At 36.7% G+C, this 15,188-nt stretch overlaps 1 protein-coding gene across 1 annotated transcript in view; it reads left to right on the top strand.

The window, feature by feature from the left end:
- KIAA1549L (KIAA1549 like) overlaps nucleotides 1-15,188 on the top strand; it is a 105,162-nt gene that overhangs the window by 72,578 nt on the left and 17,396 nt on the right. The window contains exons 14-17 of the mRNA XM_063289518.1: nucleotides 80-209; nucleotides 10,161-10,511; nucleotides 12,746-12,843; nucleotides 14,148-14,296. Of these exons, the coding sequence (XP_063145588.1) occupies nucleotides 80-209; nucleotides 10,161-10,511; nucleotides 12,746-12,843; nucleotides 14,148-14,296 (728 nt within the window). The remainder of the gene's footprint in view (nucleotides 1-79; nucleotides 210-10,160; nucleotides 10,512-12,745; nucleotides 12,844-14,147; nucleotides 14,297-15,188) is intronic.

Here is a 15,188-nt window from a genome sequence, read left to right as displayed (position 1 = left end):
CAGTGCAGCTAAATGCCAGAGTGATCTACTAATGTTTTGTCCTATTTTGTCCACATGTAAATACTTCCTTCTTCTGTAGGCAACAAATGAAGAACTCAGTTTACCGAAGCAGACAGTCTTTGAACAGTCCTAGTCCAGGAGAAACTGAAATGGATCTTTTAGTTACACGTGAAAGACAGAGACGTGGTATCCGCAATAGTGGATATGATGTAAGTGTATGGAGATTGTATTTGTTGAGCATATTTCACCGTTAATAATTTGCTTTAGAAGAATTACAGTACACATTAAGCTTGTCTTAGCAAAATTATGTATTTACATGCTTGCAGCTTTGAGTCCACAATGGGAATCAATATTTTGCATTTCCAGGATGAGTGAATTCAGCAGAAGGAACAGAAAATCAGCCCCTAAAATCAGATTGAATTTTTTAAGTTCATTTATGGATTTAAAATATTTGTGTATGCACATATTCTTTCCAAAAGTTTAAAGCAACCACCATTTGGATAATGTTGTTTTACGGAATAGTCTGTGCATTGTTAGTTACACCTTGATTATTATTACTGTCAGGATACTTAATGTAAATTTAACCAAAACCCCAATGTAAATAAAACAAATACATTAATTATGGTTACTATTTTATTGTGCTATAAGGGTAGCTCTAGCACTCTACCGCAAGAGTCACAGCAAGAACATTGAGATATTTTATACTGGACTTAAAAAGCTATTTCCTAAGAATCTCAGTTTGCTTACCTTGTTTCTTTTAAGTAAGTTGCTAAAGCTTTAGGCAGCCTTCCCCAGTCTGGTGACCTTAAAATGGATTAGATTATAACAGACTGGCATGACATATGGCCTGCAGCCTCCATGCGGCCTGCCAAGCAGCCTTGTGCAGCCAGCCAGCATTTTTTGAAAGCTCAACAAATGTTAAGTATATCCTTTTTTTTTGGAAGTGAACCTTACTGTATGTTTTGTGTGTTGTGAAACATCCCAGAAGAATATAATCTCTGATGACATTTTGAGACAAAACATTATGCCCTTGCTAAATTAGACTATAATGAGAAAAAAAATTAAAGTTACTAGTATACTGAAAAATCTCGCTACGGAAAACTGATTTTCAAGAATATAAAGTGCTGAAATTGAGACTGTTAATAAAGTGACCCTTAAAATTGCAAGGGAAATCACTGTTGCTGGGACATGTTTTATAGAAAGCAGATTTTTAAAGGAGTGTGTGCAGATTGCTGTGTCCAGTTTTTGCCCAGAAAAGAAAGCAATATTCGATAATATTAGATTATCCTGAATGTCTGTTCAAAGAAGAATAGCATTTCTTCCAATCTTAGTGATCAGTTATCTGAGAAATCTAAAGAATTTCTCTCTTGTTCATCAGCTTTTGATATAAGCACTGATTTAAAAGACATAAAAATTACTCATTTTTATAGAAGGAATCAGTACAAACTTTGAAATTACTGAGGACCTTCCAGAATGTGCTCTATAACTGGTCATATAACTGGAAAAGAATTTTGTGATGAAGTCATAAAATGTCTTAAAGAAACATTGAAACTTGATCTGAAGAATTTGATGTGCATTTGCACTGATGGGGCACTAGCCATGAATGGCAAAAAGATTGGAGCAGTTGCTTCCTGAGCACATCAGACAAGAAAAACCAAACACTACATTATTCATATGTATGTTTTGTGCAGTAAAGTCTTAAAATGTGATCGTGTGATTTGGGGGTTGCCTCCATTGTTAACTATCTCTGTAGTAATGGACTAAAGTTTATAACCTTCGAAACATTTCTTCAAGGAGCAGAATCTGAATGTAATGTAATTCATCACACAGAAATAAGATTGCTAAGTCAAAGCACACGTGTTCAGCGTTTTGTTAGTATAAAAGATGAAGTAACAAAGTTTCTTGCAAATGAATTGAGAAAATTCAGACAGCTTGAAAATGAAGATGTAACTCCTTTTCATTTGCAATACCACAATTCATCTAAATAATCTGGATCTGTAGTTTCAAGGAAACGATCAACTAATCTTTAAAATGTATAATTCAGTAAAAGGATTTAAAATGTAATTTCATCTTTTTAAGGGACAACTCGAGAAAAGAGACCTGGGTCACTTTCCTACTTGTGTTCAGCATATTCCTCAATGCAAGTACCCTGAGCTAGGAAAAAAAAATATGGAGAGCAGGTTAGCCTTCTGTTTGAGGAATTCAACAAAAACTTCACTTTGACCAAAGATTCAATTAAATATGATTGAAAATCCATTTTCTGTAAATCCAGAAGAAATACCACTAGATTTCCAAATAGAAATAATTGAGTTGCCATGTTCAGGAACTGATAAATCAAAATTTAGGGAAAGCAGTTTAACTTTTACAGATGTTTAGAGAAGGAAAAATTTAGAAAGCTCATTGAAACTCAGAAAACTTTTTGTATTTTTGGAAGCATATTTATATGTGACCAACATTCTTTCAGTCATAATCCTAACTATTAAAAAAAAAGGAGAGGGGACTTGCTGGTGAAATCTTCAAGTATATTGTTAGAAGTGATGTCATACAAAAGCTCTTGTTTACAGCACAGAAAGAAGCCATAAATGGAATTTCATCTACTCTTATCTGGCTCAGCACATCATGCTTACTATGGTGGAAAAATTATGGGACAGCAAAATGAGTGAATTACAATTCAGAGTAGTTCTCTGGAGATATCTTAACTGTAAAACTTCTAGAATCAGCATTATGATGTATAGTAAGGAAATCTAGTGGAGCAATAAAATGTACTAATTATATTTAGTGAGGTTAAAAAAGGATGTCAAAAAAGAATATGCTATGTAGTAAAATGAAGAGGTTTCAGATCAAAGTGAATCTGACTGCTTAATAGTGCTTAACTGTGATGCTAAGTATAACTTCTAGGAGGACACTAGACATGGTAGTGTCAAGTAGAATCTAATGATCCAATTCACTTAGAGATATTTTTTCATCAACAGAACAGAAATACCATTTTTTTTCCTCCTTGAAACCCCTCATATACGCTCCGAAACTGATCTGGTGATTTTGATTGATTTATTATGTGTCATCAAGTTGTTTTCGACTCCTAGTGACCACATAGATAGATTTTCTCCATGATGATCTATCCCTAACCTGGTCTTTCAGGTCTTTCAATGGTGTACTCATTGTCACTGTAACTGAGTCCATTCACCTTGCTGCTGGTCATCCTCTTCTTCCCTTTCCTTCCATCTTTCCCAGGATTAGAGCCTTTTCCAGAGAGCTAAATCTTCACATAATGTGTCCAAAGTAGGAACAGTTGAGCTTGGTTGTTTGTGCCTTGAGTGAGAACTCTGCGTTGATTTGTTCAATGATCCATTTGTTTGTTTTCTTAGTATTCCATGGTATTCCCAGGAGTCTTCTCCAACACTAAAGTTCAAAGGCATCAATATTCTTCCTATCCTGCTTCTTCAGAGGATTATCCAAATCAGTGTTTCTTAAGCACTAGGGGTCCACAAAATCTCTCAGGGGTCCACAAAATCAAAATTATTTGCCTATGTTGAAAAATAAAACAATATTAAAATACCATCCAACAATTGCGAGAAGTGGTAGTGGCAGCAAATGCATCAAGTTTAATTTTTAATATGGTAAATATTGATAAATATAACCCATACAAACAAAAGCTCTTTTGGGGTACCTCATATTTTTTAAAAGTGGGAAGGGGTCCTGAGAGAAAAAAAGTTTAAGAAACATTGATCTAAACCATTGGGAAGTTTGGGGAAAGGACAAAAGAAAATGGGAGCAAGTTATTTCTGAAGGAGAATTTTCAGTACCATAATTTTTACTATATTACAGTGTCTAAGATCTTTTGTCACAAATCTTGACAAGTAAACTGGTATGAAACTATTAAAGATTTGTTGCACAGATGAGGCCAGAATGTAAAGCCCCATCAGCTACAGTCTTCAAAATTCCTATGCTATAGTCCTGTCCCTCCCTCCCTCTCTTTCTTTCCATAGCCTTTTCTGTTTAAATGTACGATGACCTTTCATTTTAATGGATTAATTGGAGGGACTGTCTATTAAATAAGGAAGTATATCATCACAGTGATTTATGTCATTTGCATGATGACATCATTATCCAAATGATGCAAGTTATTACATTTGAGTAATGATGTCATTACGTAAAAGCCATAAATTGGCACAACAGACATAATTTGCATCATTCATTAATTATATTATTACACAAATGATGTAAATCACCAGGGAAGTTTGGTCCATCATATGCAAAGTCCATTTACTGAGATCCAGTAAATCAAAAGTTTCACTGTAGTGTAAGCACTACTACAATGATCTGATGGCAGATAAACTTAATTAAGCATTTTGTTTTCAGTAGAAGGAAATCTAGGGAAGTTTTTTTCTTCCCAATTTGTAAGGTAATTTGGAATTATGTCAAGATCAGACCATAGATGTATTTGGAACTATGTTAAGAAATCAGACCATGGATCTATTTAGTTGTTTCCAGCCTTGACCAGCCAGTTTTTTCAATATGGGCTGATTTATATTTGGTTTTTGTCTTTTACACTGTTGTATATTGACCATATATCTTTGACTGCCAGAACCCAAATACAAAAAAAGAAAAAAAAAGTAGTACTTGTGAGGTAATAAATAATCTTGCTGTCCATAGAAGTATAGTGATTCTTTGCTATAATATTTGTCAGGATTCAGGAAACTGAAACATCAACTGTGAAAGGATTGTCTGTGTTTTGACATTATCTGTCACAGTACATAAATCTTAATATGAAATACATCTAGGATTATAGTGTGCTATGCTTCAGTGTGCTTCATTGCAACAGCAATGTAAAGGAACAATCTACAGTATGAGATAAAGCTGGCTTTGTTGTAGTTATTCATACACAGTATTTCCCTGACTGCAGTATTTCCTTGTGCGTGTTTTGCTTTGCAATTAGGTCATTGTGTATTTTTGTTACATTAAAGGCTAATTTAAGATCTTATGGACACTGGTTTGTGCCATTGCTTTGTTTCTCTTAAGTTTATTTCATCTTTCCATCTCTCTCCATTTTCTGTTCACAGTGATTATGTGGGGCAGAACTGATTAAGAAATAGTGACTACACCACAATTACCAAATCATCTTCATCACTGGAGGGATATAAATCCATGACTCATTGGTCTCAACCAACCACCATAAAAAAAAAAGATAATTACAAATCCGGATAAATTAAATACTAGGTACAATTTGATCAGTTTAACACACATCAAATAAATATATCTTCCACCAGCAACAACATGGAAGCAACCTCTTTTCCCTTGCCTCTGTGGGCTTTTGGGGGATCTGATGGCTCTGGGTAATCCTATGGTTGCTTCCTATATTTTAATAGAGGAATTAAAATAGAGTAGTTAATGTCAGCTGTTTATTTAATGGATCACTTGTCCTTTAAAGAATTTGTTTTAATTTTTATCTCTCCTAGGAATTACCACTTTGATCTGGTGGGAGGACTAATTTTGTGATTTTGAGAATAATGTGGGTGGGAGCAGGAACTCCTGTTAGGTCACCTTTGCTTGTAAAATACAAAGGAAGAGGTGAAACTCAGAGTAATCTACTGGGAGTGAGGGCAAGTAGGTTTGTGCAAGTATGTAGGAAATCAATACACCTAGGAGAAGAAACTCCAAAATTAAATCTAGAAGAAGGCAAAGGCAAACCACTTACGTGTTATTGCCAAGAAAATTGAATGAAACATTTAGTTCCAATTGGTTTCAAGATGATGAGACCCTCCAAGTTCGAAAGCACTTGTCTAGTTACTAGATAAGAATGTCAGACTTTTAAGATATTTTATTCAATTTTGCTATATATTGACTTTTGTATGTCGATGTTGATTTGAGCTTTCCTTTTAAAAGGAAAAATTGAGTATAAACATGAAATATAGTGTTATGTTGAGTGTTTAGGGAAGTGCTGATTTTGAAAAATTGTTTGCGAACTTTAAATATTTAAGTCTATTCATATCTATGGATTGGTTGACAATACTTGTGACTCTCAATGTAGAGAATATTAGTACATATAAAATAGGTATTTTTATCAGATACTTGTAACATATAATCTTTATAGGATATGGATTTCTTAAGCAGCTTGTAATTCATTGAAATCAGAGACAGATAGGTATTCTCTTTTTCTTTCAATAGAAAATTCTTAGTTTTGCAAAATGTAGAATAGTTAATCATAGCCTTGTTGTTTATTCGTTTAGTCGCTTCCGACTCTTCGTGACTTCATGGACCAGCCCACGCCAGAGCTTCCTGTCGGTCGTCAACACCCCCAGCTCCCCCAGGGACGAGTCCGTCACCTCTAGAATATCATCCATCCATCTTGCCCTTGGTCGGCCCCTCTTCCTTTTGCCTTCCACTCTCCCTAGCATCAGCATCTTCTCCAGGGTGTCCTGTCTTCTCATTATGTGGCCAAAGTATTTCAGTTTTGCCTTTAATATCATTCCCTCAAGTGAGCAGTCTGGCTTTATTTCCTGGAGGATGGACTGGTTGGATCTTCTTGCAGTCCAAGGCACTCTCAGAATTTTCCTCCAACACCACAGTTCAAAAGCATCGATCTTCCTTCGCTCAGCCTTCCTTATGGTCCAGCTCTCGCAGCCATATGTTACTACAGGGAACACCATTGCTTTAACTATGCGGGCCTTTGTTGTCAGTGTGATGTCTCTGCTCTTAACTATTTTATCGAGATTGGTCATTGCTCTTCTTCCAAGGATTAAGCGTCTTCTGATTTCCTGACTGCAGTCAGCATCTGCAGTAATCTTTGCACCTAGGAATACAAAGTCTTTCACTGCTTCTACATTTTCTCCCTCTATTTGCCAGTTATCAATCAAGCTGGTTGCCATAATCTTGGTTTTTTTGAGGTTTAGCTGCAAGCCAGCTTTTGCACTTTCTTCTTTCACCTTCATCATAAGGCTCCTCAGTTCCTCTTCACTTTCAGCCATCAAAGTGGTATCATCTGCATATCTGAGATTGTTAATGTTTCTTCCAGAGATTTTAACTCCAGCCTTGGATTCCTCAAGCCCAGCTTGTCGCATGATGTGTTCTGCATACAAGTTGAATAGGTAGGGTGAGAGTATACAGCCCTGCCGTACTCCTTTCCCAATCTTAAACCAGTCCGTTGTTCCGTGGTCTGTTCTTACTGTTGCTACCTGGTCGTTATACAGATTCCTCAGGAGGCACACAAGATGACTTGGTATCCCCATACCACTAAGAACTTGCCACAATTTGTTATGGTCCACACAGTCAAAGGCTTTAGAATAGTCAATAAAACAGAAATAGATGTTTTTCTGAAACTCCCTGGCTTTTTCCATTATCCAGCGGATATTGGCAATTTGGTCTCTAGTTCCTCTGCCTTTTCTAAACCCAGCCTGTACATCTGGCAATTCTCGCTCCATGAACTGCTGAAGTCTACCTTGCAGGATCTTGAGCATTACCTTACTGGCATGTGAAATGAGTGCCACTGTTCGATAGTTTGAACATTCTTTAGTGTTTCCCTTTTTTGGTATGGGGATATAAGTTGATTTTTTCCAGTCTGATGGCCATTCTTGTGTTTTCCAAATTTGCTGGCATATAGCATGCATTACCTTGACAGCATCATCTTGCAAGATTTTGAACAGTTCAGCTGGGATGCCGTCGTCTCCTGTTGCCTTGTTATTAGCAATGCTTCTTAAGGCCCACTCAACCTCACTCTTCAGGATGTCTGGCTCTAGCTCACCGACCACACCGTCAAAGCTATCCCCGATATTGTTATCCTTCCTATACAGGTTTTCTGTATATTCTTGCCACCTTTTCTTGATCTCTTCTTCTTCTGTTAGGTCCTTGCCATCTTTGTTTTTGATCATACCCATTTTTGCCTGGAATTTACCTCCGATGTTTCTAATTTTCTGGAAGAGGTCTCTTGTCCTTCCTATTCTATTGTCTTCTTCCACTTCCGCGCATTGCTTGTTTAAAAATAATTCCTTATCTCTTCTGGCTAACCTCTGGAATTTTGCATTTAATTGGGCATATCTCCCCCTATCACTGTTGCCTTTTGCTTTCCTTCTTTCTTGGGCTACTTCTAGTGTCTCAGCAGACAGCCATTTTGCCTTCTTGGTTTTCTCTTTCTTTGGGATGTATTTTGTTGCCGCCTCCTGAACAATGCTGCCAACTTCTGTCCAGAGTTCTTCCGGGACCCTATCTACTAAGTCCAGTCCCTTAAATCTATTCTTCACCTCCACTGCATATTCCTTAGGAATATTAGTGAGCTCATATCTAGCTGATCTGTGGGTCTTCCCTAATCTCTTTAGTCTGATCCTAAATTGTGCAAGAAGAAGTTCGTGATCTGAACTACAGTCAGCTCCAGGCCTTGTTTTTACCGACTGTACAGATGTCCGCCACCTTTGGCTGCAAAGGATGTAATCAATCTGATTTCGGTGTTGTCCATCTGGTGAAGTCCATGTATAAAGCCGTCTCTTAGGTTGTTGGAAGAGAGTGTTTGTTATGCAGAGTGAATTGTCTTGGCAAAATTCTATCAGCCTGTGTCCTGCTTCGTTTTGTTCTCCCAGGCCATACTTACCTGTAATTTGAGGTGTCATTTGACTGCCCACCTTAGCATTCCAGTCTCCTGTGATGAAAATAACATCTCTTTTAGGCGTGTTGTCCAGTAGGTGCTGCAGATCCTCATAGAACTGCTCTACTTCAGCTTCTTCAGCATTTGTGGTTGGGGCGTATATTTGGATCACTGTGATGTTAGATGGCTTGCCCTGAATTCGAATTGAGATCATTCTGTCATTTTTTGGGTTGTATCCAAGCACTGCTTTAGCCACTTTACTATTAATTATGAAGGCTACTCCATTTCTTCTGTGGTCCTCTTGTCCGCAGTAGTAGATCTGGTGGTCATTTGATGTGAAGTGGCCCATTCCAGTCCATTTCAGTTCACTGACGCCCAAAATGTCTATCTTTAATCTTGACATCTCACCAATAACCACATCCAATTTGCCCTGGCTCATAGATCTTACATTCCAGGTTCCAATGGTGTGTTGATCCTTAGAACATCGGATTCACCGTTCACCACCAGCACCGTCGGCCGCTAGCCGTCTTTTCGGCTTTGAGCTAGCTGCGTCATCACGTCTGGGGCTAGTTGAGCTCATCCTCTGTTCCTCCCCAGTAGCATTTTGACCATCTTCCGACCTGGGGGTCTCATCTTCCGATGGTATACCGACATATCTCTGGTTGTACTGATCCATTTAGTTTTCACGGCAAGAATACTGAGGTGGGTTGCCATTACCTTCCCCAGGGATCGCATTTAGTCTGACCTCTCTGTCATGACCTTCCCGTCTTGGGTGGCCCTTCACGGTTTAGCTCATGGCATCATTGAGGTGCTCAAGCTCCAGCACCACGACAAGGTAACGATCCTTTGCTGAAGAATCATAGCCTAAATTCATTTTTTCTCTAATTATAATTTCTCTAAGTATTTCTTTTTCTTTAAACCAAATAGTAAATAACAATGCGTGTGTCATTTATAAAAATGTACACGAGACTCACTAAGACTGGGGCAAAGGTAAAGATCTGTTGCCACTGTAAGAGCTACTATGGAAGTTGTAGTTTGCTCAGAAACAACTGAATTCACCGTCTGCTTTCTGGGGAAATGTCTGTATTAATCATTCATTGCATTTATATTCCATCTTTTTTTATGGGAGCCCAAGCAGCACAGACCTGTCAAGCTCCCTGTTTTTATGTTTACAGCTGGAACCCCATGAAGAAGGCTGTGTTGAGGGAGGATAACTAAGTGAGAATCTCTCAGGAAGCTCTGTGGTTGAATGGAAATATGAACCTGATCCAACACCTTATCTCCATTACTTCACTTCTCTAATTAAATGACTATAATTGGCAGGGGGGAGATGAAGAATTGGACAGGAAGAAATGCAAGCAAGCTTGGGATCTCTTGTACTGTTGATTTCCTTGCTTCTTTGAGACACTGTACTAGTATTTTTCTAACAGGACATAGCTATTCTTCTGCTATCTTATCAAATAACGCAGATCATTAAAGGGGTTTAGGATAATGAGTGAACATATCTGCTGTTCGTACACATGTATGAACACTATCATAAAAAGTGATTGCAACAGTCTCCATTAAATACTTATATTTTATCCAACAGACTGAGCCTGAAATGATAGAAGAAACAAATATTGACCGTGTCAATGAACCTCGAAATTATACCAGAGCCCATCAAGCAAAAGGCCATTCAGAGACTTCAACTTTGAGTTCTCAGCCATCTATTGATGAAGTCAGGCAACAAATGCACATGTTACTAGAGGAAGCCTTTAGTTTGGCTTCAGCAGGTCATGGAGGACAGAGCAGGCAACAAGACACTTACAATTCTGCACAGAATTTGCCATACTCTGAAGTTGTGACCAGTGCTCCTGGTACCATGTCTCGGCCAAGAGGTGGAATACAGTGGGTGCCAACATATAGACCAGAAGTATATCAGTACAGTTTACCACGGCCTGTAAGTGACCACTTACGTATGATACATAAAGAACTATTATGGGCTTTTTTCATATGTTTCCAGGGGAAATCCCTGTGCGTTGGTTGAATATGTGTCCATTTCATTGCAGAGCCTTCTTATATACAGTATGTTACTTGCATTTTGAGAAGCTTGTCTTTAAAGTCACATTGTTTATTTCATGTAAGGTTATATGTGTGATTTTGGAGTTATATACTAGTGTAAGATGAGTTACCAAACTTAACAGTTAACCACGTATGAGGTAATAGCACAAGCACAGTAAAAGCAAACAGCATTTTTCAAGGCATAGATAATGTGATTATGTTGGAAGTCTATAGCAAAGACTTCCCATCATTGTTCTGGTTCCTGTAACTGAGGCTAGAATATCAATAATCCTGATTTGGAGGGAGCAAGAGGGACAGACTGACAGACTCATTCACAAAGACTTGTGCAGTATTTCCAGTGGCATGGACTGGGTTCATGGATATGTACTGCCGGAACAAGAGCCCAGAGACAAAATATCTCTGAGCATTTGATTTAACATATTTAACAAAATATGTTAAATCAGCAGCCTGAGATTACACAGGTAGAATCTATGCTTGCAGTGTGCTTTGCGTTCAAGGACTTAAGACTCATATTCCATCTTATCTCTAATTATGTTAAAAAATATGGCCTTATGAGTAGAATCATGAAATATTTTAATTATAAACAGTTACAATGTCTTTCACCTTCATTCAGAAAACAAAAAGAGTTCATCTTGCCATATACGTTTATGCCAGAAATTTCCCTTATGATACTGGGAAAATACGGTTATTTGTCCAAATTTGTGGGATATGGGTTGATTAGAATTTTTTAAAAAAGAGATAGGAATATTACAAACTGGCCTTTTCTCTATGATTTTGTATGTGTGTAGTACTTTTAGTATTGCTGTGTGGCATTAATTCCAAGACCAGTTAATCCTGAATGATTAGCAACCAAGTTATAGATACTATATGCAGTTTTAAACCAGATATTTTACTTTTCTGACAAAGAATGAGAAACACTTCAATGCATCTGTTTAAAAATAGGTTGTGAAATTGTGACGTGAAAGAGATTTTGCAATTTGCTTTAAGAAAAACTTCTTGTTTCATATCCTAATATAGATAGTATTACTGTTTTATGAAAAGATAAATGTCAAGATCTATGATAAAATCTGGCAGAAAAGGAATATACTTAGAATTAAATAATTTTGAGTCCAGAGTATGGAAGTAAATGGAACTCTCAGTCTCTCCAAACCAAAATCACTTCTATTTACCACTATGGTTCATTATTTTTCAGCAATATAAAAGTAGTGTTGTTGGTGCTGGTTCATTTTATTGTGATTGTTAAACATCTGAGAATCAGCAGTCTTTCCCAGGTGACTGCAGACTACTCAATGACCTATTAATAGAGCTTCCTTCTACTCACCATTGATTTAATCTATTGCATATGTTATTTTCAGGTTCCAGTTCTTAGGCAACATAATCCTAAACCTGCTTACTGGTCATATGTATTAAAAAAAGTTCAACTTATGTCCCTATGACAATCTATTCTCTCATCAGTGTATGTTGGCAATGGGAAAATAAATGCTTATCATGATCTCTTGTGTCTTCAGATTATAGTACCTTGCACAAAAAGCTATTCACCAAAAAAAGATATAATATGAATAAATATTGAGAATATTTATGACCATTGCATAAGATTTGGTGTAAAAGAATAGTTAGAGGTGCAAAGGAAGAGTGCATACTCATTTAATCTGAGTAGCCATGAGCAATTTAAGATAAATATAACTTACTCATAAAGTTTCATGTTTTTCCCCAAGCAACATAATTTAATTTGAGATTCTGTGCAACACTTCTGACAAAGAATAGGAATGAAAATGGGGATCCCCAAATTGAACTATACCTCATTTTATATTTGTTAAATGTTCTTATCTTAAAAAAAGATTCACTCTTGGTAAAATGAGCATAACTATAATATTTTACAGAATTAATACGTGAGAACTTTTGAACACATTGAAAGCCTACTTTTTATAATTTGCAGATAGGCCCTCTATATTAGTCCTTTGAGACCACTACCTCTGAATAGAGTATGTTGTGGAGTTCAATCAAATAGTCTTTGTAAAATGTACTTCTTCTGTAATGCGGAGAAACACAAATGTAGTATTATTTTAATAATTGAATTTTTTTTGAGGAAATGCCTCCCTGATTTCTTCACAGGCATACAGGTTTTCTCCACTCCCTGAGATGGTGATGGGTTCTCCACCTCCTCCTGTGCCTCCCAGAACAGGACCTGTTGCTATAACTTCTCTCAGGAGGTATTACTTAAATTTCTAAGTCTCTTAGTAACTAATGCTGATACTCAACTACATTACAATGCTAAGCTAGCTCCTTATATGTAACACAATGCTTCTGAAATTAAATCAAATAATATAATTTCAGACATAATGTTATGATTAAATATTTAAAACTATAAATCTTTATTCAGATGCAAACTCCTTAGATATGCAACAAATATGCAAAATCTATGCTCTAGTATTATCTAAACCATGATTTAAATTCTTGATTATAAAAGTGTAATGTCAAGGTGACTGTGCTGTCAAAGAATTGAATAATTCATAAAACACCCTGTTTTATTTTTTTGAAATAACCAGATATACTGTAGGCAGCACAAGATCAGTGGATGATTTGATAATTTTGGGGGCCACTCAAGAGAAATTTAGAACATTTTTACTATAATACTACTTATATAAATTTTATAACCATAATAAATGTAGACAGGTTTTAACATGCTTTGAATATTTAGTGCACAATTCTCTGTTCATTTTAATCTGGTGGACAGTGCCTTTTAAATTTTATATTCTCACATCAAATTAATAATGCATCTCATGCATGAATAGCTGATTATTGTTGCATGGTTCAGTCTTATGAAATCACTTGGTCTGTCAAACAGTGCTTTTTTTAAAACACACACACACACACTGGAATATACTGCAAAGCCACCACATAGTATGAATGATGTATTTCACAGTGCATTGGTATAAGAATACAGAAGCAGCTGAGCTGTCCTCATTGGCTGTCAGTGATGTCATAATAGTTGTGCAAAACTATCAATGAATTGTAGAGCACTGGCTACCAGACTCATCCTTCATTGTCAGATAGAATGATAATAAGAGTAAGCTTAGCATATATCTAGCAAATATCTAACAAAAGGTATGTCTTTATTAACATTAGTGTTTTTAAATGTTGTTATAATTAGATTTGTTTCTGTCAATATAGGCAGATTTAAAGTCTCACTAATTTGTTTTCTGGTGTTTACATTACCATACCAAAATGCAGGACAGGATAAAAGATATATAAACTATTACCTAAAGCAAACTTAGTTTGAGGCAAACTAAGCAAAGCTGCTATGACTTAGCCATTAATGAAAATGGTATTATTTTCTTACCTTCTTTCAAAAACATTTAGAGCAGTCCTGCTTTTTTGGATGAAATGGTTTTGTTCTTTGATGAATTTACTTCAAAGTACTTAAATGTTCTGCTCCAGAATAAATGGGTTCTAGACTTTGGCTAAGGTATATTTGATATTGACATGACTAATCTTTCCAATATGTATTATGCAGGTCAACTTCTGATATTGGCAGCAAGACAAGAGTATCAGAGTCCAGTGGGACTGAACAGATACAGCCACATGATCATGTCCCTTTTGTCCCAGTATCAAAAGCCCCAGTAACTGTAGCTCCATTGGATCAATCAGCTTTGAATTACTCAGGTGAAAAACGCATGCGGTACAAACAGAGACCACATCTAAGTCTGTATGGCATAGAGACAAGTGTATGAGATCTAACAAATACCCTTGTTTAGGACTGTGTTAATGGTTCTCTTGAAGGCTTGAGGAGGAGGATTGATAAAAGGATCCCCACACATACCTTCATTTATCAGATGAAGTATATTTCTAACATATAGGAGAGGAATGGAGAGAAAGGACACGGTCTCTCTATTTGAAGCACCTGGAATTAGCATCTTTCTAAGACAGGATCTTGGAACTGCTGGTGTGTCATAGTACAGAAAACAGATGGCCATGTAACGTAGTCTATTTTCTTTGCAGTGATTACTCTTGAGCTAAATGCACTGTGTGTAGATTCAAAGGCCAGGCACTCTTTTTAGAAAAAGCTAGTGCAAATTGCTGTTCCTAGCATAGTGTGTTGAGGCCAATCTGAACTGATGGCAAATGTCATGTGGCTGTTTCATTGTGTCTCCAACTTGCAAGCTGTATGTCCTTGCAAAGTGTTCAAAAGTGAATTTGGTGATGGTATTCCAATTGGTGATTGAGAAGTTTCCAATATGGCAAATCAGTTCAGATTAACTTCATTTGTCATTAATAAGCTGAATATGATTATACATGCAAGCATATTTGCCACAAGGAGCTTCAGCAGATGATACTAACACATGAAACTTCCTCACTTTGAGTTAGATCAGTTCACCTAGTCTACTATCACCATTTATAATTGGCAGCAGCAATTCAGGATTTCAGACAGACATCTTTTTTCATACTGCCTGAGACCCTTTTAATTGGAGATGGTAATGACTGATCCTGAAACCTTATACATCCAAAGGAAAAGTAGTTATATTATCATTTGCAGAAGACTTTGGGAAGGCGAGAT

Source organism: Candoia aspera, chromosome 1 (assembly GCF_035149785.1).
Source record: "Candoia aspera isolate rCanAsp1 chromosome 1, rCanAsp1.hap2, whole genome shotgun sequence".
Classification (NCBI taxonomy): Eukaryota; Metazoa; Chordata; class Lepidosauria; order Squamata; family Boidae; genus Candoia; species Candoia aspera.
Note: the sequence above shows the minus strand (reverse complement) of the source record. Positions and strands in the feature narration are given on the sequence as shown.